General features: G+C 62.0%; 1 protein-coding gene across 9 annotated transcripts in view; it reads left to right on the forward strand.

Moving 5' to 3' along the window:
- Positions 1 to 3,739: 3,739 nt before the first annotated feature.
- MYRF (myelin regulatory factor) overlaps positions 3,740 to 22,539 on the forward strand; it is a 33,402-nt gene continuing 14,602 nt past the window's right edge. For 8 of the 9 annotated variants that reach the window (XM_030333023.1, XM_030333026.1, XM_030333025.1 and 5 more), the window contains exons 1-7: positions 3,740 to 3,815; positions 16,116 to 16,203; positions 16,387 to 16,650; positions 19,005 to 19,066; positions 20,005 to 20,284; positions 21,259 to 21,509; positions 21,602 to 21,725. In XM_030333023.1, the coding sequence (XP_030188883.1) occupies positions 3,770 to 3,815; positions 16,116 to 16,203; positions 16,387 to 16,650; positions 19,005 to 19,066; positions 20,005 to 20,284; positions 21,259 to 21,509; positions 21,602 to 21,725 (1,115 nt within the window). In that variant the 5' untranslated portion in view covers positions 3,740 to 3,769. Of the gene's footprint in view, positions 3,816 to 16,115; positions 16,204 to 16,386; positions 16,651 to 19,004; positions 19,067 to 19,204; positions 19,330 to 20,004; positions 20,285 to 21,258; positions 21,510 to 21,601; positions 21,726 to 22,539 lie in introns of those variants that run through there. The other variant, XM_030333030.1, reaches the window with a different exon arrangement.

A 22,539-nucleotide genomic window follows, 5' to 3' on the forward strand; every position in this document is an offset into this window, starting at 1 on the left:
ACGCTACATTCCCACATACCCTGGGCCTTCCTCTCTTCCTCTGTAAAATGGGCAGATGCCAGGGCTGTATGAGCCCATGGGGGCCATCAGGACTCCTGCAGTAGGGAGGCCTGGCCATCTGGCTAGCTGATGAGTCCCCGGCCCCCCGGCTCCTGGGCTGGCCTCGGGGCCCCGCTACTCTGTTACGCGAGTGCCCCTCAAGTCTGTAGCTCCCTCTCCCCAGTGCTGCCTCCTGCCGGCCCTGTGGCCACTCAAGGGCCGAGGGAAGTGAGCTGGAGTGGAGGAAAGCAACATGTATTGATCACTCCCCCGGCTTTTCACCTCCACACTGTGAGGCGGGAATAATAGGCTGATTTACAGACGAGTCCTCCAAGGACCGGAGGGCAGGCCTTGGAGGATGGCGGAGATGGCTGCAGAGATCAGCTGCGTCTGCTGGGCCAGGGATGAAAAATCGGTTGCTCACTCATTAAAACGGCTTGGTGGATGGGGACTCATCTCTATGGATGGCTCCCTCAAAGCCCCGGTCACGCAACATTCCCTTGAGCTCCCTCACCAGCCCCTAGCTACCGCCCTGCCCCAGCCAGGCTTGGACCCCAACTTCATTATGGAGTTTGGGGGTGGCGGCATGGACTTCCGGCTCAGCCCTGGAGTCTGGGACTTAAGCCCCTCCTCTCCCCCAGCCCGGAGATGGGAACCAGCTTCAAGGCTACCCCCAGGGGCTTAATAACCCAACTTGAGGCGTCAGGGTGGCGGGGACGACATGTGCATATCCCACTCCTTTGAGGACCAATACGAGGACCACGCTCAGCTCACCACGATGGCCCTCAGACGGTGGACATTTCAGCGCCACGTGGAATAGGGTGGAAGGACCTGTGGGTAGGTGGAGGCTTCAAAAGGAGCCGGCTTTCCAGCTGGTCCCCGGGCGACTCCTAAAATCAATTCATGTTCAAAAATCACATGGCGTAGGCGGGTGCCTACTTTGTCCGCAGGCAGGCCTGACCGGGTGGGGGAGGGGGCAGGGCAGAGAATAACAATTGTCTTAAGGGAGGCTGCAGAGGGAGAAAAACCTCTGGGGTGTATCAGCTGGAAAAGAATAGGCATCTCAGTGTGGCCCTCTCCCCCCTTCGCAGCCCGGCCCCTGCGGGGGGAGTCCGGGTCAGCACACACAGCTGGGGCCTCCAGCAAGATCCCATTCTATATATCTAAGAGCAACAGCTCGGAGAGCGGCCCCCGCAGGGACAAAACCTCATTGTGAGGCGTCCGCCGGCCTGGGCGCCCCCTCCCCCAGCCCCAGAACTGTCGTGGCATTGACCCTCCTCGGTGGGCCACCGCGGGCCTGCTGACTGGGCCACATCTGGGGCTCTGGCACCGGCCGCCCCTCCCCCATGGCTGGCCCCCGAGGATGGGGAGGGCTGCCTGGGTGGGAGCAGTTTCCCACGCCCATGCCCACTGAGCAGCCCGGCTCGTGTCCCCCCACGCTCGTCTGGGGGGCCATCAGCGTGGGGCGCGCTCGGCTGGCTGGGCTGGCGTCTCCAACTGCCGGCCGTCCTCCTGCCCCCCTGGGGTGGGTCCCTCCGTCTGTCAAACGGTGGTCAGGTGGGATCGGTTTCCCAGCTCTGACTTGCCGGATCTGAGGATCCCAGGAGGCTATGGGCAACTCCACTCCGTCGTGAGGCTGTGGGCTGGGTCCAAGATGCCACAATTCTCGGCTTCCAAAGCGTCAGAGGTGTTCCGCAGTTGGAAGACGCCATCATCCTACATTCGTTCCATGTACGTTTACCGAGCCCGCACTGTGTCCCAGGTAGTGTTTCTTGGCGTTGGAGCTAGAGCGGTGACCGAGCGAGAAAAATCTCTTACCCTCACAGAGCTTCCAATCTACAGCAAGAAGGGTAATCACAAAAACTAAATAAAAGTCTTGTACACGGTGAGAAAGAAAGGTAGGTAGGGGGAGCTGCTTTAGGTAGGGTGATCAGAGATGTGATGACCGGTCCAAGACCTGACTCCTGAGAAGGAACCAGTCATGTGGGGACAAGCACCATAGACAGGTGGAACAGCACGCAGGGCAGAGGCGTGCCTGGCGTGTTCGAGGGATGGCAAGGAGGCCTCGGTGGAGAGAAGAGCAGAAGCTGAGGGCAGTGGTGTAGGCTGGGGCAGATCGTACGAGGCCTCAGGAACCAGGGCAAGAGGTTTAGCTATTGTTTTGAACGCAAGGGGAAACTACTGATTTTGGCAAAGGAACAACATGATCCAAAAGAGTGGTTTGGGAGGTTCTGGAACCCATCACTGAGGGGAGAGGCAGTGCAGTTGGGCAGAACAGAGACGAGGAGGTGCCCCTGAAGTGGAGACAGAGAGACGGGGATGGTGGGTTTAGGAGGTAGAACCTTCGGGCCTCACACCAGCACACAGGGAAACAGTGACTGAGAGGCCGTGTTCCAGGTCAGCCAGGATCTGGCTCTGAATGCTGCCTTTGACCCCAATTACCTCCAAATCTTTAGATCTGTGCTGCCCAACACCGCAGCCACACACGGTCATTTAAATTTGAACTCCTTGCTCCGGTCGGTTAAGCATCTGACTTCGGCTCAGGTCAAGATCTCACAGTTCATGAGTTCGAGCCCGGCATCGGGCTTTGTGCTGACAGCTCAGAGCCCGGAGCCTGCTTCGGATTCTGTGTCTCCCTCTCTTTCTGTCCCTCCCCCGCTCACACTCTCTCTCTCTCTCAAAAATAGCAAATAGGGGCGCCTGGGTGGCGCAGTCGGTTAAGCGTCCGACTTCAGCCAGGCCACGATCTCGCGGTCCGTGAGTTCGAGCCCCGCGTCGGGCTCTGGGCTGATGGCTCGGAGCCTGGAGCCTGGAGCCTGTTTCCGATTCTGTGTCTCCCTCTCTCTCTGCCCCTCCCCCGTTCATGCTCTGTCGCTCTCTGTCCCAAAAATAAATAAACGTTGAAAAAAAAAAATTAAAAAAAAATAGCAAATAAACATTAAAAACAAAAACAAAAACGAATCTGACCTGCTTGAAATGAAATAAAATGGAAAAGGCAGTTCCTCAGTGTCCCTAGCCACATTCCAAGCGCTCAGGAACCACATGTGGCCAGTGGCTTCCATACGCTGGACAAGGCAGGGAACGTTTGCATCGTCACGGAAAAGTTACACAGGGCAGCGCTTCCTCCGACAGTCCTGAGCATCACTGAGCCTCAGTTTCCTCATCTGGAAAAGGCACATAACCGTATCTCCTTGGTGGGACACCTGAGAGGGTCAAACGAGGTAACTGACACCTGTGACCTCCGGACTGCGAGTCTGACACAGTGCTCACCGGATGTGGGTTGGTGTTCTTGCTGAGGTGGGGGTGGGCAAGGGGAGGAAAGGGGGTGCCTTCTGAGGTTTGCTCTGAGACTAAGGTTCAGAATCCTGCTACCCTCCCGTGCCCAAGGGGAGGGCGGGGACTACGGGGCAGGGCGTGGCCGCGGCCCCCGCCACCCCGCCCCTGCCCGGCCCGCACGCGCCCCCCACCCCCGGTAGGACCCCGCGGCTCGCCCGGCCGCGGGGCTGCAGCGCGGGCCTGGCCGGCAGGGGGCGCAGGGCGCGGCGGGCGGGGCGCGGGGGGCGGGCGGGGGCCGGGCCAGGGCCGCGCGAGGGGCGAGCGCGGAGGCGGGCCGGGCGGGACGGCAGCCGGAGCCGAGCCGGGACTGTCGCGCGGGCCGCGCCGGCGATGCCGCGCCCCCGGGCCGGGCTGTAGCGGGGCCGGGGCGGAGTGCGCGCCGGGCAGGCCGGACATGGAGGTGGTGGACGAGACGGAGGCGCTGCAGCGCTTTTTCGAAGGTGAGGGAGCGGGGTCGGGGGGGGGGGGCGGCGGGGGTGGGGGAGGACGGCGACCCGCCTCGCGCTGGGAACCCCCGGGCCGATCCCTCCGGGGCCCGGGACCCCCGACTATGCTTTCACCACGCCGGGACTCCCCAGGATGCCTCCTCTGGGCCGGGCGCCCCCCTCCCCAACCCCCCCCAGGCTGGCACCAGCCTGCCGCGCTGGCTCCCGGGGCTGGGAGTCTCCTGGAGGTTACTGCCCACCTCCACCAAAGTTGGGCACCCCCTCCCTGCCCCCTGCAGCGCACAACTTCCTTGAAGCTGCCTCCCCTTCCATGCTTGGTCCTTCCTTCTAAATGCCTCCCAGGATCTGCAATCCCCCGTCCCCTAAAATCTGACACTTCCCACCCCCAGTGCCCTTCCCGAGTTTGGGGACCCTTTACTGTGCTTCCCTGGAACCGCGTACAGACCCAGACTCCCGGACCCCCTTTGAGGCGGGAACCCCAGGATGCCTTCCAGGATCTTCCATGCCTCTTAGGCTGGTACCCCAGCCCCCAGCATGCCTTCCAGAGTCTGGGCCCCCTGCCTAGAGATTCAGGCCCCTGTGTCCCATTCATGCGGACACCCTACCCCCAGCCTGACTCCTAGGAGCTGAGACCTCCCCACTGTGCTTCTCTGAGACTAGGACCCCCTTCAAGTGCTCTCTCCCGCAAGGCTGAAATTCCCATTGAAGCAGCTACCCCTCCCCTGCCCGGGGCTTGGAACCCCTCCCCAACATTCCTCCGTGGGCTGGATTCCCCCCACCCCCAAAGGCTTTCCGGGGCTAGAACCTTCTTGAAGTCGGCATCCCTGCCGCCAGCCACCTCTGCGCCCTGAGACCCTCCCAAAGTTGTGAACTGCATCCTGCCGGCCCTCTGAGATTCCTCGGGGCTGTTTCACCCACACCTGTCCCTGGAACCCTGCCTCCTCTGGCCGTTGCTCCCCACCCCAGGAGTGACCTCACCCCCTCGCCTCGACCCTGATAGTACCCTCCCCGGGGCTGGGATCTACACACACCCTACAGTATTTTCTTCTACCCCTGCTCCCCGCCCACCCCCCCCCCCCCACTGTGGTTTTGGAGATCTGCTCCTGCATCTAACCAGACTGTCCTCCCCTCTTCCTGAGTAGCCTCTGCCCCTCCTCCAGGTCTGTCCCCCTCCTCCAGGGTGCTGGATTCAGGAGGGATGGGACAGTGTGGGAGGAGGAGGCGGAGGTGCAGGCTGACATCTCCCAGCCCACTCTGCTTCTCAGACCCTCACGGGAACATCTTAGCCAGACCCTCTGGCCCCTCTTGTGCTCCTCGCCACCAACTCGGGTAGCCAAGCCTCTGTCCCTGCCCTCTCTCCAGTCCCTAAGCCCACATCCTCCTCAGTGGGAACCTGCCTCTGGGGGTGGGGTGGTCCACGGGGCACCACGGTGCTGGGGCCGTCTGGCTGCAGAGCCGCGAATCGTGGCCCGAGGTTCAAGCCTCGTACCCCGATACCTTTGGTGTCCAGGAGGGAGAGAGGAAGGCCTTTCTTTGCCTCAGCGTCTCCCTTTCTGTGACTTGGGGGGTAGCAGCCTTTGTCCACTCCTGCTTGCTGAGTCGGTGAGGGCATCCCTAGCCCCGGGCCTCCTCGCTTCAGGGTTGTGGACACCCCAGCAGACCCGGACCCCAAGAAATCAGGCTTGGACTAGGTTAAATGGTTGATCCTGAGGTGGTTGGGCCATTTGAGGGTCTTGGCAGTCACCTCCCAGGTGACTTGTTCTCTCTAGATGCTGTTCATCCTTTATGAACCCTCAAGGGGGCTGGAGGCCCCTGGGGAAGCAGGAAAGGGACATTGCTCCTTGCTTGGGGGTATTGTTTTGGGGGTGCCCTGAGCCAGCTAGATACCCTGGATGACCCATGGGCCAGCCCCCCCCCCCATTGCTTCCTACAGGACCCCGTGCCCCAGGCAGAGGGGTGGGCCCGGCTGGCCCAGGCTCCCCACCTCCTGAGCCAAACTTTCCTTCCTGGCCGTGGGTGGGGGGTGGGGGCTGACGCCACAGCTCAGCCATGCGGCCGGCCTGGCAGGGAGGCTGTGCTGCTCCCTCCGGAGAGATAAGAGGAGACTCAAGAATGTCTGTGGGGAGCAGGGGCGGGGGGGGGGGTGTGGGGCTGCCCGCTGAGGTGGGTGGAGGGAGCCAGGGGCCGGAGAAGTGTTCCCAGAGCCTGAGATGGGGGGGAAGGTGGGCGGGTGCTAAGGGTTAGGACTCTCCCTGGCCACTTGGGAGGGGAAAGCCTGGCAGGGATCAGGTGTTCCATGGTGCGTGGGGGACAGGCCCGAGTGTGCTCGTGAGTGTGAGTGTGAAAGCAAGTGAGTGTTGAGCATGTGGGTGTGTCGTTCCTGAACTCTCGCACTTGGGGCTGGAACCTGAGTTCTCGTCCTGGTCCTCTCTTGGCCTTGGTCACTCTCTGTGGACAGTGGGCGCGACGGGCAGGGTCTGTGCCTTCAGCTCTGGGCTGGAAAAGGGCTTTGCTGAAGGGCAGGGGCCTGTCGAGACCCCTTGTCTGACATCGCCCCTCTCTCGGAACACCCAGCACATGTCCTGGGTCCTGCCCTGTGCAGTGAGCCAGGCTGTGCCCCACCCCAGGGTGGTGGGCTGGGGGGCTAAGGCGCTTTGGGCCTCGGGTGGGAGGCTGGGACGGGGCGGCCCCTCCAGGCTGGTACAGCCGGGCCCCCGTGACCGCCCTGCTAATCCCCTAGAAGGAGGCTACGGCCGCCCGGATCGGCGGGCACAGGGCCTTGCAGAGAGGGGACCCTCCAGGCAGGATGCACTGGGTCCCGGCAGGTAACAGCGTCGCCTTGGCAGGTATATTCCTCTCATCCTGATCGGGTGGGGCCTTGGGTTCCCAGAAACTAGTCAGGGACAGGGCCAAGACAGCATCAGCAGATCCCGATAGAACCTTAGAGGCTCTGGGGCCAACTCGGCCCCTGCCGCTGAGAGCTGTGTGACCCTGTGCTGAGCTCTCACCCTCTCTGGGCCCCCTTTCCTCACCTGCCAGACAGGAGGGGGTGGCAGGGAAGGTCTTGATGATACTTTCAGATCTGCTGAGCCTTGTCTCCCAGCCCTGGGAAGGAGGGATGTTTTTGAGCATACAAGGTGGAGGGTGCCGAAGTCTGGTTCCAGGGGCACATTCCCCCCCGCCCCCTGCCGTCTGCTACCTGCCCGGCCCCAAAAAACAGGTGCTGTGGAGGAAGCCTTACAGACTGAGGGGAACTGGGCTTCCAGGAGGTGCTGAAAAGACCTTTGAAAGGCTGGGGGACCTCCGCTCAGCCTCTAGAGCCCCACAAGGGCTGGAGGTGGGAGGCTGGGTCTCCACTCCTTCAAGGCCCGATGGGCGGCTTGGGCCGGTGACTTCCCTTCTTTGGTCTCATGTCCTCTCCTGGAGTAGGCAGGTGGATTGGACCAGAGCAGGGGCTTCCGATAGGTTTTTTTTTTTTTTTTTTTTTAAGTTTTTATTTATTTATTTTTGAGAGAGAGAGAGACAGAGACAGAGACAGCGAGTGGGGGAGGGGCAGAGAGAGAGGGACAGAGAGAATCCCAAGGAGGCTCCGCGCGGTCAGCGCAGAGCCCGATGTGGGGCTCAAACTCACAAACCGTGAGATCATGACCTGAGCCGAAACCAAGAGTCCGACGCTTAGCCAACTGAGCCACCCAGGTGCCCCCCAACGAGGTTCTTTTTAGCCACCAAACAGAGACAAACTCGTGGACTCCCGATGCACAGGGGGTGGGGGCGGCTGGGCTCCCCAGAGCCCCCCAGAACACCAGGGTCCTGATCTGAAAGCCTCTTGAGGGAGGGGCTGACACGGGTCCCCTTTCCCCGGGGCCAAGACTGCAGCTCCGAGAGGAGGGAGTTAGCCAGCATTAAGCAGAGCTGATACCAAGGACCACCCCCCCACTCTCTCCTCTGCCCCCAGGGCCTTGGGGGAGGAAGGGTGGCCTTCCTGTGGGGACCAGCATCTCTGCCTCCAGAGGGCAGGAGGAGGCCACGGGGGAAGGCCACCTGACGACTTTTGGGCAAGGACGCCCACCCTCAACAGGAGTCTGGGGCAGAGGTGGGATGTGTCATCGTGTGGCGCTGTGCCCCATATCAGCCTGTCTGTCTGTCTGTCTGTCTGTCTCTGTAGTGCACCAGGGAGGAGGTGGATGGGGGAGGCAGCCGGACCCCTGATTGTCAAGAATATGAGATGGGGTGCCTTCTGAGTCCCCCTGGAGCCCTCTGATGGAGTCCCGCCCCAGCCCTACCTCCCCAGCCCCTGAGTCCAACCAGAGGGGAAATAAATAGTGGGGGGTCTGACTCATCCCCGTGTCCCCAACACCCAGTGCGGGGCCACATGGGCCGGGCAAGGGAGAGGGCAGGAAATGTTCTCAGGGTCATTGGAGGCCACGATGGCTATGTGAACAAAGGCGGGTGGGGGGTGCACCCCAGGACGCCAGCTCTCTGGGAGGGCCTGGGGTCAGTGCGGGGGGGGGGGGGGGGGGGGGGAGGGAAGCGGGCGCTTCCCAACCTGCTTGCCTCAGGGCCTCTCCTGAGTCTGGGGACTTGGCAGAATGTCCCTTGGGGTCTCAGGCAGGGCCAAACAGAGTATCTGGGGAAAAGACAGGTGTCTCTGGACAGAACAGCCTCCTCCTAGGGACCTGGCCCCCACTCCCTGACTCCCAAGGGCTCGCAGGACTAGGGGGTTCTGGCAGCTGAGGCTGCTGGGTAACAGCCCGGCAGGACTCTGATTGGCTGCTGCCCTTGGACTTTGCCCTCTGATAAGAACGGGGAGCAGAAATCATTAACTGGATCATTAACCGGGGGTGGCCCTGCCCTACCCAGGCTGCCTGCCCTTTCTTCCACCTTCTTCCTCATCACGGCCCCCTCTTTTGGGCCTCAGTTTCCCTCACAGCCTGGGTGTGTGTGTGGGGGACCTCACCTCCCCTATGAAAGTCTTCAGCCCCCGCTGCCCCTGGGTGTGGGTAGCCCCAGGGTTAGGGGCAGGTGTTGGGTGGTGTGATGGCCTGATGCACTCACTGGAGGGGGGCGCTGCCAGGGTCTGTCGCTGGCTCCGCTGCCTGCCCACCGCCCTTCTCCTGGGCTTGTCACCGCACTTCTTTGTGCCTCCACTTTCTCATCCTTAAAATGGGAATGCACTTGGGGTCACAGTACCCACTGCTCAGGGTTTCTGTGGGGACCGCGGCAGCCTGGGTTGCGATTATTGTCCCAGGGGGCTTGCCCAGCCGAGTTCGACAGGCTCACTGTAGGTATTCTGCTCCCCACTTTGAGGATTTGTCGATTCACGCGCGGGCGTAGGTCGGCGCCCCACCTTGGGCCGGGGCCGGGGCCTGTGGCTGGCGCTGTGTGCTTTGGGGAAAGCCCCTCACCCATTCTGGGCCGCTTCTTCCAGCCTCGTTGAATGCACTCTGCACGCGGGGACCCAGCTTCGTGCAGGTCTGGCGCTCCTTCCAGCCTCCAGCTGGGGCCCCACCCTGCATCTCGGAGATGGGGAACTTGGGCCTTGGGCTGGCGGGGAGGGGTGTGGGGGGATGGGGAAGGGGCTGACTGTCCTTTGTCTTTGCCTGCCGCACCCAGGCCGGAGGTTTTTGCATAAGCTGCTTCCCCGGGAGTCCTGGGGCTCTGTGGGAGTGGAGTGGTGCCCTCTTATTTCTGAGACGGAGGTGCCGCGGCAGAAGAGGAAGGAGACGGGTCAGGCTCGCTCGGGGTGGCCGCAGCAGGGCAGAAGCGGGATCCTGGGTCAGGAGGCTGTCCTCCAGAGCTGAGGTTCCTGACCCACTGCCAGTGGCTGGGCGAGGTGACTTCCATTCAGCCGCTTGACCTCTAGGGCCCTCAGGGTCCTCACGCATCCGGTCAAGGCTGTGTGACGCAAGCAGTGAGACCCCACGGCCAAGGCCTGGGGGGGGAGGGGAGGGAAGGGCACGACGCCGGCTGGGATGGGGGCAGTAGGGTCCAGAGCCTCCCCTGGCCTGGCATATGGCTGCTCCAGCGCGTCCTGTCCTCCGCCTGCACACTGTACGGCCACAGCCTCTGTCCCTCCATGGAGTTTGGGGACCCTTGCTCCCTTGGGGCCTTCTCTCACTGCCCTCTTCGCCATCTCAGTCCCTGAGCCGTCTTCCCCACTCTGTGGTTCTCCCCCCCCCCCCCCCCCCCGCGCGGTCTGTGGCCTGGGGGAGGGGAGGGGGCGGCTGGGAGTCTGTGACACTGAGTTGGCTCTTTTGGATCTGGCTCTAGCTAGACCTGATCGGGAGGGGGGTTGGCCTGGGCCTGCCATTGGGTCAGTGAGCGCTTGTGTGCACCCGTGTTCAAGTCTGGGAAATGTGCTAGTATGTGAACATGCACAGGCATGCTCATGCCTCAGGGCCTTTGCACTGGCTCCCTATGGCCCAGAATGCTCTTCTCAGATGTCCACGTGGCTCACCACCTTCCTAGCTCTTTTCAGCGAGGCCGTCCCTGACTGTCCTATTTAAAATTGCAGCGCATCCCTGCCCTCCTGCCATCCCAACCCCCTCCCTCTGCTTTATTTTCTCCATAGCATTTGTCACCTTCTAAATGCTATGGGTTTTTACCCATCCAGTCATCTGACTCTGCCTCCAGAATGTCAGCTCCTTGTGGGCAGGAGGTTTTGTTTTGTTCATTATCATACCAGAGCCAAGCACTGTGCCTGACACATGATATATGCTCATTGATCGTTTGAATGGATGAATGAATGAGCACATGTGGAGCCTGCCGGCATGTGCACGTGTGTGTCAGCATGAAAAGGGTAAGCCCCCATGTGTGTGTGTGTGTGTGTGTGTGTGTGTGCGTGCGTGTGTGTCTGTACGTGATCATGTGTGCGCCACTGGGCCCTTGGGCACACACCTGTTGTGTGGGACGTGCTGGTGTGTGAATACAGATGGACGTGGGTCACTGGCCTTCCCCCCAAGCTGCAGGGTCTCCACTCTGCTTCTGTGGGGAGGGCCCTCCCCAGCCTGCCTGCCCTGGTCCCTGTGGGAGAGGGATGGGGCCATCGGGTGGGAGCTAATTTGGCCCTGTAGACTCAGGGCTGGGGGTCCCCAGAGCAAACTGAAGATCCCTGGGGACCAGTGTGGGTTCCCATACATAGAACAGGTTGCAGCTTCTGGGCTCAGTTCTGTTGGACCTGGCTTGGGAGCATCTTGGGACTGTGAGCCTTGTGTCGACCTGAGGACAGGGTGGTAGCCCGTGGCCCGTGGCGACCAAGGGAGAACATAGCTATAGCCCAAGGGTAGCTAAAGATTCCAGGTCCCCTGGAGGAGATGAGGTTCTTCTGCATTTTTTGGCAAGAAATTGAGAGGGAGTAAAGGCAACGATGGCTCAGATCGAAGGACCTGATGGCAGTGGCTTAAGAGCCATATCCTTATCATTCAGCCCCAAGCTAACTGGGGACTTGATGCAACATGCAAAGGGTGGCTTGCAAAGTCAAGCATCTGACCTGAAGACGGTGTGTGTGAGAAGGCTCTGGTCATAAGTTGAAGGCTGAAGCGGGGACGGCTAGCAGTGATTGTATTAATCGCTGATCATATTAATAAAGATAGAAAGTTCAAACCAAAGGAGGTGAGAGCCTACTGTGCCCGGTCCCAGAGTGAACTAGTTTGGAGCATGTTGAGTAACTTAGTCAATATTGGGATATAAAGTGACAGTACTGGGGGCCCTCTGTGATTGAGGAGGGGCTGCTGGGGCAGACAGGCGGTCACAGAAGGCTAACCCGCCGGGGTGGAGGTGGGGGGCTAGAGCCAAAGTCTGCAGGCTGGACTTGGCTCTGTATGCACCGGAATATCAGCGGATGGGTCATGGTTCAGAGGGACTCAGGAGGAAGTTGGAGGCCCCCCCAGAGGCTCTCTGGAGCAGATACGCAGTTAGGAGGGGAGGCATGGGGGGGGAGGGGTACAGCCTGGGCAGGAGAGGAGAGGGGAGCCCCGAGAGAGATGGAAACAACAATGAATGATATTTGAGGAATGGCCTCCGGGAGGGAAGAGCTTTCCTACCATCTCGTCAAAGACTCCTGACTATTCCGTGATGCGGGGGTCCCTGCTTCACTTGAGAGAGAAGGGAGCTGAGACTCAGGGAGGTCAGCTCACTTGCCAAGGGTCCCAGACAATGAAGGGGGACCCACATGAGCAGCTGGGCCTCCTTGACCTTAGGAGTCCCTTGGGGCATCATGGGGGTGCTAGGGTGAGCAGTCCCCTGACCCCTTGCCATCCTGGCTGCCAGGCATCCGCCTGGAGCCAGGGTGCCCTCAGATTCAGAGGCCTGGGATCGCTCCTCAGGAGCATGGGGGGGGACAGGCTTGGGCCTTGGCCCCTGTCAGCCCCAGGTTCTGATCAGCTAGGCCTGGCCAGCATCCTTAGGCCCTGGCCTCCCCTGCCCGCAGCCACGTGGCCGACGGGATTTCCGCCATGTTTGGGACATGAATTGACAAGTGCCCCATTGACGGCTGGGGGGGAGGTGTGGGCAGGGCACAAGCCTCCCACTGTGCCGGGTCCCCACCCTCCCCCGTTCCCTGGGACAATGGCCGAGACTCAGCCAGCGGCCACAGCTGGTGGGGGGGTGGTCATGAGCGGGAGGAGGGGGGAAAGGGAGGGGTCCAGGGTGGGAGACCACCTGGGCTCCCCACACCCTCATCCTGCACCTGGCCTGTATCCCCTCGGTTCTTCTGCCCAGCTGGGTGGCCTGAAAGCGAGGAGGAGAGAGGAGGGGAGGGTCTTTTCCCCATAGTCCCTATTCCCAGCCTCCTGGGACAGGGCAGTGTCTGGCTCCTGTTAAAAGCAGGTAATAAAGGGCCTAATTAATGAGAAGCAGCTGGGGCGCATAGCTCAGCAGGGCAGGGGCGGTACCTGGAGCCACCCCCCCCCCACTCCCGCCACCGCCACCATCTAGCTCTGGACCCTGAGCATAGCGCGGCCGGGTAGAGGTCCCCAGCGGTCGGCAGGCCTGGTTCTAGTTCTCGCTTGCCACTTTGCTCACCCATTCCGTGGACATTTATTGCATGCCTACTATATGCTTAGATGCTTATATCCCAGAGAGGCAGAGTAGGGCCGGTCTCATATCCCAGGTCCCACGCCTGTAGGCCAAGGGCAAGGCACTTCTCCTTCCTGAGCCTGCTTCCTCATCCGTAAGATGAAGAACAAGGAAACCACCTCTCCTGTAGGGTTGTTTTGGGACTTAGACGCGAACCGTATAAAGTGTGGGCACCCGGTGAGTAAGCTGTGGGCAGCGCGTGGGCAGTGGACGGACCTCTGCCCACCTGTGAGGTCTGCACTAGACAGCAGAGTAAGGAGCCCAGGAGAAAGGAGGCCGCCACTCAAGAGAGAGGGAATCAGAGGTGACCTCCTGGAGGAACTTACATTTAAGCCCAAACCTCAAGCGCGCTTAGGAATGGACTTTCCTCCGGCAGAGGAAACAGTATGTGCAAATGCCCCAGGCCGGAGAGAGGCAGAGGGTTTCAGGGTTAGGAGATGAGGCTGTAGGCGGCAGGCAGAGTGAGGGGCGGGGGCTGCCTTGGATCTCAAGGAGGGCTCTGGTTTTCCCGAGCAGTGGGAAGTTGTGGGAGGGTTTGATGCTGGTTTGGGACCCGGTGGTGCCACTTTCGGATGGTGGGGTCCTGGGCAGCCTCTCCATCCCCCAGGGAGGACTTAGGATCCGCAGGAGGGGGACTCCCTTAGCTTCCTGCCTGGCAGGTATCTGTTGTTGGCTCCAGAGTGTTCCAGGGCCCTTCTGGGAACAGGGCGGGGACCCCCAAGGATATTCTGATGTCTTTCTCCTGGGTTCCTGGGGGCCTCAGGAGTCTCTGGGCTCTGGCAAGCCCCCACCCCCACCCTGCCCCAGTGGCTCCCTCCTCCCTCCTCTGTCCTCCCGGTCCTCCCGGCCCCTGGCACGGGAGGGTCTCTCCTCCCCTCAACCACATCTGGTTCTCGTTAGGGTCTCCCAGGATGCCTCTGCCTGAGGCCCCCCCCCCTACCCCAAGGGAGGTGGGCAGGAGGATTAGGGGTGATTAGGAGTTCTCCTGGCCAGAGGAGGGGGAGGAGGGCGCCTGGCCTATTATAAAGAGCAACACCATGACTCCATCACCCCATCATTCACTGCAGATTCCAAGTTCAGTCTCAAAATCCTGCAGCTTCAGCAGCCAGGGCCGGGGTCACGCTTCAGTGCCCCCTCCCTCCCCGTCCCTTGAGGAACCCCCCAGTCCATCAGGTGGGGCAGCCCAGGGTGGCCAGGAAGTCTCAGTGACCACCAACCACACCGTCCCCCCCCCGTGGAATCAGGCCCCTGTGCCTGGGTTTGAATCCTCCCTGCTCCCTGCCTTGGGCAAGACACTTGACCTCCCTGAAAAAGGAAATGATGCCAGTAATGCTAAGTCTGCAGGGACGATTGGTAGATAAACCCGACAGTGCTGGGACCCGGTAGGCGTTCAGTCCGCACGAGCCGCTGTCATTACCACTGTCCTTTGCCATCATCACCGTTCCAGGTCGGGAGGGTTAAGAGTAACGCTGCACACAGAGAAGCCGCGGGATGGCTCTCATATAATAAACTCCTGTGATTATTAATGTCCTTCGTTCCACAAGTGCCTGGCATACAGCAGGCATTCAATAAACGGGATCTTCAGTTAACAGGGAAGGATGGGGTGGGGGCTGGCGCGTGGACGGGCATTCTAGAACCTTGATGTGCAGACTGGTCATTCCCAGGTTGAGAAGCTTCGCGTACCCTGGCCGCACAGGGCCCTGGATGGCCATTGGCAGTGCTTGCTGGGTGTCCCTGGTTCCCAGCTGGGTGAGCCAGGGGTGGGGGCCAGCAGGAGGGCCTGTCCCAGGCAGCGCGTGACTCCTAGGAGGGCTTAGCCACTCATTAATCACCTAAGCGGGGCTCAGCATTCTTGAAATACCGGCTGGGGCCAGGGAGGGGCCTGGGCCAGGGGCTCCCGGGGACCCCAGGGCTCTGGGGACTGGGAAGTGAGGACAGCCACTCGGTTTGCTGAGCACCCATTATATGCCAGGCACCTTACAGACCTTAACTTGTTCCATATTTGACCCTGTGGAAGGTTAGCTTTTCATGGCCCCATTTTACTAATGAGGAGACTGAGGCTCAGAGAGGGTATGTGACCTGCTCAAGGTCACGCAGTGGGAAGGAGGAAGGCCGGGAATTGTTCGTGGATCTGCCTGAACTGTCCCCAGGGCTCACCAGGGAGACGGCATGAGGTGCAGACCCCAGGCTCGTGGCTCCAGGGGCCTGTGGGAGGGGCATCTCCTGCCTCAGTGGGGCTGGCCAGCCCAGGTCAGCAGTGTGGGTGGGGCCGTCCTCCATTATCGGGGTTGACGCATCTCCTACGTCAGCCCCCTTATCACCCCGCCCTCCTGCTCCCCCCCAGCAAGGTGACCCTGGGAGGGGAAAGGCCAGCGCCTCCCCCTCTCCTCTCTTACTTATGCTCAAGAGCACTGGGTGCCTTTTCTGTGAGTCCCTCCCCTCTGTGGGGCTGGGGCCAGCAGGGAGGGCCCAGGAGGGAGGGTGGTGTAGGAACAGAGCTCTGGCCGCCATCATTCCCTGCTGTGAGCCCAGGCAAGCCCTGCCTCTCTGGGCCCTCTGGAACAGCAGGGCAGGGCTAGGCCCCCCGGCCCCTGTTTATGGGGGTGATGAGCTCTACAAGAGGCTGGGCTGGGCACTTCAGATTCCAGTCCCCACTCCCTGTCTATCTGCAGCTGGGGCTTGATACAGAGGCTCCCCTGGCCCCATGGACCCCCCTGCCCATGTGTGGTCCAGCCCAGCCATCCCCACCAGCTGGGCCATCTGGAGGGGGGCAGGACAGGACAGAATCATCGAGTCTGGGTCCAGTCATCAAGGGTGGTGGGCATCCGCTGGCACTCAGTTCAGGAAAGTACCTTGCTTCCTCCTCATAGCACCCCCTAACACCTTAGGACGGTTACCCCATTTTACAGACAAGAGGAGGGACTTGCTCATGTCACAGGAAGTGGCTGGTCTGTCCCAGGTCTGTGCTCTGGGCCCCTCCCCTCCTCGGACATGCCAGGCAGCCTGGTGGGTGAGGGGAGGTGTCACCACTGCGATGCCTCCTGGAGGGACGTCAGGCGGTGGACATTGAAGGACTCTCCCCCCTCCACCCGCCACCCCCGAAATCAGATACACAGATGGGGAGGAGCCTGGGGGCATATGGGGTCCAGCCTGCAGAGAGCTGGAGGGGAGGACCCAGCCGGACCCCTCCCTTGGCTCACATCTGCCCCTCCCCTGCAGGCCACGACATCAATGGTGCCCTGGAGCCCTCCAACATCGACACCAGCATCCTGGAGGAGTACATCAGCAAGGAGGATGCCTCTGACCTGTGAGTGGCCCTGAGACGGCCTAGGCCCCACCCCCGCCCTCCGGCCTCCACCTTTCACCTGGAAGGTGTCTGAAGCCTGCTCCCCCTCTTTTCCCATCCACTGACTCGGCCGCCCTGCAGGGGGGGAGGCCTGGGGAGGGGCTGGAGGCCGGGCTGGCACTGAGCTTCTTCCCTTTTCTACAGCTGCTTCCCTGACATCTCTGCTCCAGCCAGTGCGGCCTCCTACCCCCACGGGCAGCCGGCCATCCCGGGCTCCAGCGGGGGCCACCACCTGAGCCCCTCTGGGGGCGGACCCTCCCCGGGGCGCCACGGCCCCCTCCCCGCCCCGAGCTACAGCGCCCCGCTCAACTGCAACAACAACAATGCCATGGGCACTGCTCCCAAGCCCTTTCTGGGGGGCTCTGGGCCCCCCATCAAGGCAGAGCCCAAGGCTCCCTATGCCCCAGGGTGAGTGAGGGGCCAGGCTCACGGGGGTGGGGGGCGGGGGCAGTGGCTGCGGGCCTGGGAGGTGCTGGCCCAGGCCTGCCCTGTGGGTGGGTAGGCGAGGTGGCTGAGGAGGGACTCACGGCTTTGTTCTCAGGCGCTGGGCAGCCACAGAGGACCCTGAGCAGGGAAGTGATGAGGGCTAGAAAATTCTCTGACAGCTGCATCAAGAGGGGAGGGAGGGCGTGAGCCTGGAGGCACCGCTGTTTACCTCCACTGATACACGCAAGCACACACATGTACACACGCAGGGCACACAAAGTCCCCTCACTGGGCCAGGCCCATCCACTCATGCACTTAGCTACTGCGGCCACAGGGGGTCGGCCGATGGCACAGATATGGTACCTGAAGCTCCCCCGACCCAAGCCAGCCTCCCAGGCCCGTTCTCTCCTCTCTCCGAGGAGTCCACGCCAGCAGCCTGACCCAGGGGCTCAGCCTGGGCCTGGCTGTCACCTGGCTGTGTGCACGCGGCCGCCAGCCCACAGACACACTCTCGTGAGGACAGACAGGAACGTGGGTCTCCTGGGTTCTGCAGAGGGGCTCGAAGAAAGTTCTGGGTTCCCCAGCCTGGCGCAGGAGCAGGGGACCCTGTCTTTGGGTAGGAGAAGTGTAGAGTGCTGGGGGCCGGACACCATTCACACAGCCTGGCTCTTCCTTCAGCCCCACCGTTTCCAGCCTCTGGCTGGGTGACCCACAGCCTCGGTCAGGGCCTCAGTGTCTTTGCTGTAGAACGAGTTCAAAATGCTTTCCCCTCCGGGACTGTGGAGATACGGGGAGGAAGCACAGGGGACGTGCCCGGTGTGTGTGTGGGGGGGGGGACCGGAGCTCTCCTGGCTTGCTGAGGGAGGCAGTGGAGGCGAGCTGCCGTGTTTGGGGTTAGCTTTTGCCACAGCAGGGCAGACATCTGCCGCGAGCCTGTCCCGATGCCCAGACCCTGAAGGGCAAAGACTAGGAAAGGGAAGTAACGCGTAATAAGCACCTGCTGGGTGCCTGCCGCTGTGCCCTGTGGCTCTGTTTGTGGAAGCTTATCAACCCTCTCCAGGCACCAGCTCCTGGGGGACCCCCAAACCAGCTCGCCTGGCGGTAAAGATCTGTTGCCCCTCAGCTGGATGCGAATGGCACACCGGGGCCCTTCGTCCCGGGAGAGAAAGGGCTCGCCCAGAGCTGCACAGAGACCATGTGGCCCGGGCTGCTCCAGGGAGGGACCCAGGGCTTCTCCCTGCCACTGCCCCTTCTGGGCCCTGTTCTAGGTGCCAGACAAGACAAACACGTCCCTCCTGTAGTAGATCCCTCGGCCTGATTGGAGAGAGGGTTGTTAATAAATCACCAAATCGAGGACTCATGAGCACCACGAAGAGTTATGAGGAAAGAATACAAGGTCCCATGGACTTGGGGCGTTTCACTCACTGTAGGGACCAGAGGGTGTGAGAGACCTTTACACATTAGAGAGACCGGGGGCCATGGTCAGGGGAGTACAGAGAACAGGCAGGAGATGGGGGTCGCAGGGCAGAGACCCCAGTCAGCCCTAGTGGCCTTGAGGGCTACCGAGAATTCAGCCCCTATGGCCTTTTGGGTCATCCTCGCCTAGCCTGAGGGGTTGGGTGGGTGGCTCGTTCAGGGGAGCCTGAGGACTCTAGAATCAGCCCAGGGCTGTGGCCACGAGGGCTTGCTGCCTCAAGGCAGCTGCCTGGGCCCAGTGGTGGGCAGTCTTTCCAGATGCGGGGACCAGGATGGCCAAAGAGCGGGATCCCTGCTTGGCCGCAGCCTCCCCTCAGCGGGCGAGTGCAGGGCTCGCGCAGGACATGTTGGTCTCTCAGGCCTGAGTTTGTTCCTTTTGCCTGAGCCGCTGATAAAACAGAACCTGCAAGAGAAAAATAAACCCAGGCCTGGCGGAGCTGGCTCCCTGCCTGGCCCACACCTGCCCATGGTGACCCCCACCGAATCTCTCCGGGCTTAGCCCCCTGGAGCCCCTTAGAGTTTCTGGAAAGTGGGGCTTCAGCGGGTGTGGGAAGGAGGAGCCAGCCTGGCCTCTGCATCTGGGAGGAGTCCTTGAATCCCTGTGCCCTCACCGGGGACCTTGGCTCCCGGTCCCCAAGTGCCCAGTAGGTCTGAGAGGGGACGCCGGGTGGGAGGAGCCCGAGACCCGCTGCCTGAGTTCAGCCCCAGGCCCTGCCTGGCAAGGCAAGGTGGCTGGTGCAGAGAAATTCCCCTGAGGGCGGGAGCGAGGAGACCCCAGTGCCTCCAGCCTCTAGGGTCTCTGGGACCCTGCCCCACGGAAGTGCTGCCCGCCCAGCAGCCCCTTCCTCCTGCTCCTGCAGCACACTGCCGGACTCTCCCCCAGACTCGGGCTCCGAGGCCTACTCCCCCCAGCAGGTGAATGGTGAGTCCAGCGGGCACCGCCCTCCCCCTCTGGGGTTTGGGCAAGTGGTTGGGGCGGCCTTATCGGGGAGGGAGGGAGCGAGGGAGGGAGGGGGCCAGCGGCCGCCCAACAGGCCCAGATTATCGCTGGTCAAATACTCCCCGGCGCTGGCTATTGTTTCCCCACGGGCGGGTGGGGAGCCTGGCCCTGCCTCTGAGCAAGTGTCCCTGCCGGTGATGCCACCCGCCTGCCCGCCTGCGCCATCATGGACGCGCCCTTCGGCGGTAAGTGGACGGCTGGGGAAGGCTGTGGGTGCAGCCTGAGTACAGGCGTCGCCGGCCCGCAGGGCCCACCTCCCCCTGGGGGGGGTGCCAGGGGTGCAGCGGCCCCCAGGTGGCCAAGAACAGAAGGAGCGTGGGCAGCCTTCTCCCCACAGCCCAGAGAGGGGTCAAGAGTTCTGTTTATCTTACCAGAAACATTTCTGGAATGCCTCCTGGGGAACAAAGGGAGCTGGGGGGCTGGCCCCTGGGAGCCCGCTGGAGGGGCTTCCTGGTGGAGGAGGGCTGCCGCAGGACTGTGTTGGGGGTCCCGAGAGACTTCTCCCGGAGGCCCGGAGGAAGATGAGGCCCGAGAGGGGGCTGGGGGAGCACCTTGGGATGTGGGCCCTTCCCAGGGAGGGCAGCCCGGTCTGGGGGAAGGACCCCATTAGGACCGGGGCGGGGGGCGGGGGGGAAGCAGCCCGCCCCCTGGACAGGGTCTTGTCTCCCTGCCCAGGCCTCTAGTGGCCAGCCTCTAGGCTGCCCAGCCCTCCTCCCACGTGGGGCTGGTGGGAGGGCAGCCCCGGGGCTTGGTTCAGGAGAAGGTGGGAATCAGGAGACCCTGCCGGTGGGGGGAGAGCTGGTGCCCGGGAACCTGCGTGATGTAGGTAGGTCTCTGATGCCCCCCCATCTCTCCTGCAGACCCCCATCTCCTGCGCACCATTACCCCTGAGTCCCTGTGCCACGTGGGAGTGCCCTCCCGCCTGGAGCACCCACCTCCACCTCCAGCCCACCTACCAGGCCCTCCGCCGCCCCCGCCACCCCCGCCTCACTACCCTGTCCTGCAGCGGGACCTGTACATGAAGGCCGAGCCCCCGATGCCCCCCTACGCTGCCATGGGGCAGGGGCTGGTGCCCACGGATCTCCACCACACACAGCAGTCCCAGATGCTACACCAGCTGCTGAATCAGCACGGAGCTGAGTAAGACTCGGGCAGGTGGGCTTGGGGGTCGGGGTTCAGGGTGGCAGAAGGCAGGACAGAGATGGAGGTACGGACAGGGACGAACCAGGAAGGCAGAAGGCTCTGACCCCAGGAGATGAGGGTCAGCACACGTATGCATATGTGCCCAGAAACCTGCTGGAGATTTATAGCCACGGCCAAGCGCTTACGACTACCTTATTTGGTGAGCATGGCCACCCCCATTGCCCAGAGAGGTAAACTGGGGCTCCCAGGGGAGGAAACGCTTGCCCAGGTCGTGAAACTAGGAAGGGGCAGAGCCAGGACTTGAACCTCAGGCTGTATCCTTTCCCAGACACCAGGGACTTTCTAACCCGATCGTGGAGTCCTGGGCCTCCTGTGGAAGTGTGAGCCATAGACCCAAGCACCCCATTCCGACTCCAACCAGCAGAATTATCTTTTTGTCTATTTATCTTACACACTGAGATGTCGTGAAAGGTTTCGTTCAAGCCGAGATTCCGCAGCCTCGTCCCCAAGAAACTCTCCTTCCCACCCTTCGTGGCCCATGCCTTCTGTGGCTTGTTTCTGACCATGGAGGCTGCTCTCTGTGGAGCCCCCAACTATAAAGAGTGGCACTGAGAGTGACACCACAGGGAAGGGACCGACTTGTTCATTCCACAAACGATTCTGAGGATGCTGTGCACAAGGCCTATCGCCGGGCATGATAAGGACACACCGACAAGTCAGGTGTGGCCTCTGCCCTCCTTGAATTCCGTAATCTCAGGAGAAGGGAGGAGTGACAGAAATAGAGAATGACAACACAGAGTGATGGGGGGCGGCAGTGAGAAGGTAAAGCCCAGGGGCTTCCTGGAGGAGGTGTCCTCTGGATTAGGTAAATCCTGCTGAAACAGGTTGAAGACGGGAAGAAGGCTATTGCCTAGTGGGAGGGGGCTCAGGAAGAGCCAGCCCCCCAAGACCTGCACCCGTGTCGCCCCCAGGCTCCCCACACACCCCTCCAAGAAGAGGAAGCACTCCGAATCACCTCCCAACACCCTTAATGCCCAGATGCTGAATGGAATGATCAAACAGGAGCCCGGGACCGCGACGACCCTGCCCCCGCACCCAGCTCGAGCCCCTTCCCCACCCTGGCCTCCCCAGGGCCCACTCTCCCCCGGCCCCGGCTCCTTGCCCCTCAGCATCGCCCGGGTCCAGACGCCACCTTGGCACCCACCGGGTGCACCCTCACCAGGTACGTGCCTGGCCTGCTGGACCTCACAGGGAGCCAACCCTTGAAGCTGGGGAGTGGGGCGCAGGGCCCACATGGGCGCTCCCTCCCTCCAGGTCTCCTGCAGGACAATGATAGCCTTAGTGGCTCCTACCTGGATCCCAACTACCAATCCATCAAGTGGCAACCGCATCAGCAGAACAAGTGGGCAACGCTGTACGATGCAAACTACAAGGAGCTGTAAGTGACCTGTGCCCCGACCCCACCCCTCCTGGTCACCGTATCCGGGGACCCCGCCCCCCGCCCCCAGCCCTGGCATCACGGTCCTAGAGCCGGGCTTGGGAGCACACTGGGTACCAGGTGGTCCCGGTTTACAGTGGAAAAGTAGGCTCAGGGCAGAGCCGGGACTGGAACTCGGGGTTCTGGACTTCTGGGCCAGCCCAAGGCCTCCTTCAGAAGGTGGTGTCCACCAGGGAGGGGCCGGTGGGAGCCAAGGCAGGGAGACGTGGGTGGATGGGTGTTCTCTGGCTCCTCCTCTCGTCCGCCTCCTCCACTCCTGCATTCCAGGAAGGTAGCAGGAAGCTGTGTTGGCCGGGCCCTTCCAGCAGCCCCCTCCCTGGCGGGGGGGTGGGGGATGAGGAGGTGGGGGAGGACGGGCTGTCCGGGCGTTCCTAGCTTTCCCTCAGCACCCACCCATGTGGATTCAACTTCCTGGGACCAGGCCAGGAGCACTCTGGGTCCACCCCCCTCACTCTTGTCGAAGTTCCGTGGAGGTGAGAGCGTCGCTCACCAACTCCCCGCGACATTGCCAGGCCTGGGCAGGGTGGAACAGACCAGTCTCCCCGAGTCGGGTACCCCAGGCCATGTGGGATTCTTAGCCAGAAGCCCTCAGGGCTGGGGAGGGGGGGGGGCGGCGGTCCAGCTGCTGTAGTGGCTGAAGTATCCCTTGAGGCCCTGCCAGGGCTGGGGGAGACGTCTTTAGGGATCCCGCCCTTATGGCCTGGTGAGGACCCCCCACTCTTACCACCATGCTTTCTGGGCCAGCCCTGCCACT

This window comes from Lynx canadensis, chromosome D1 (assembly GCF_007474595.2).
Source record: "Lynx canadensis isolate LIC74 chromosome D1, mLynCan4.pri.v2, whole genome shotgun sequence".
NCBI classification, from domain to species: Eukaryota; Metazoa; Chordata; class Mammalia; order Carnivora; family Felidae; genus Lynx; species Lynx canadensis.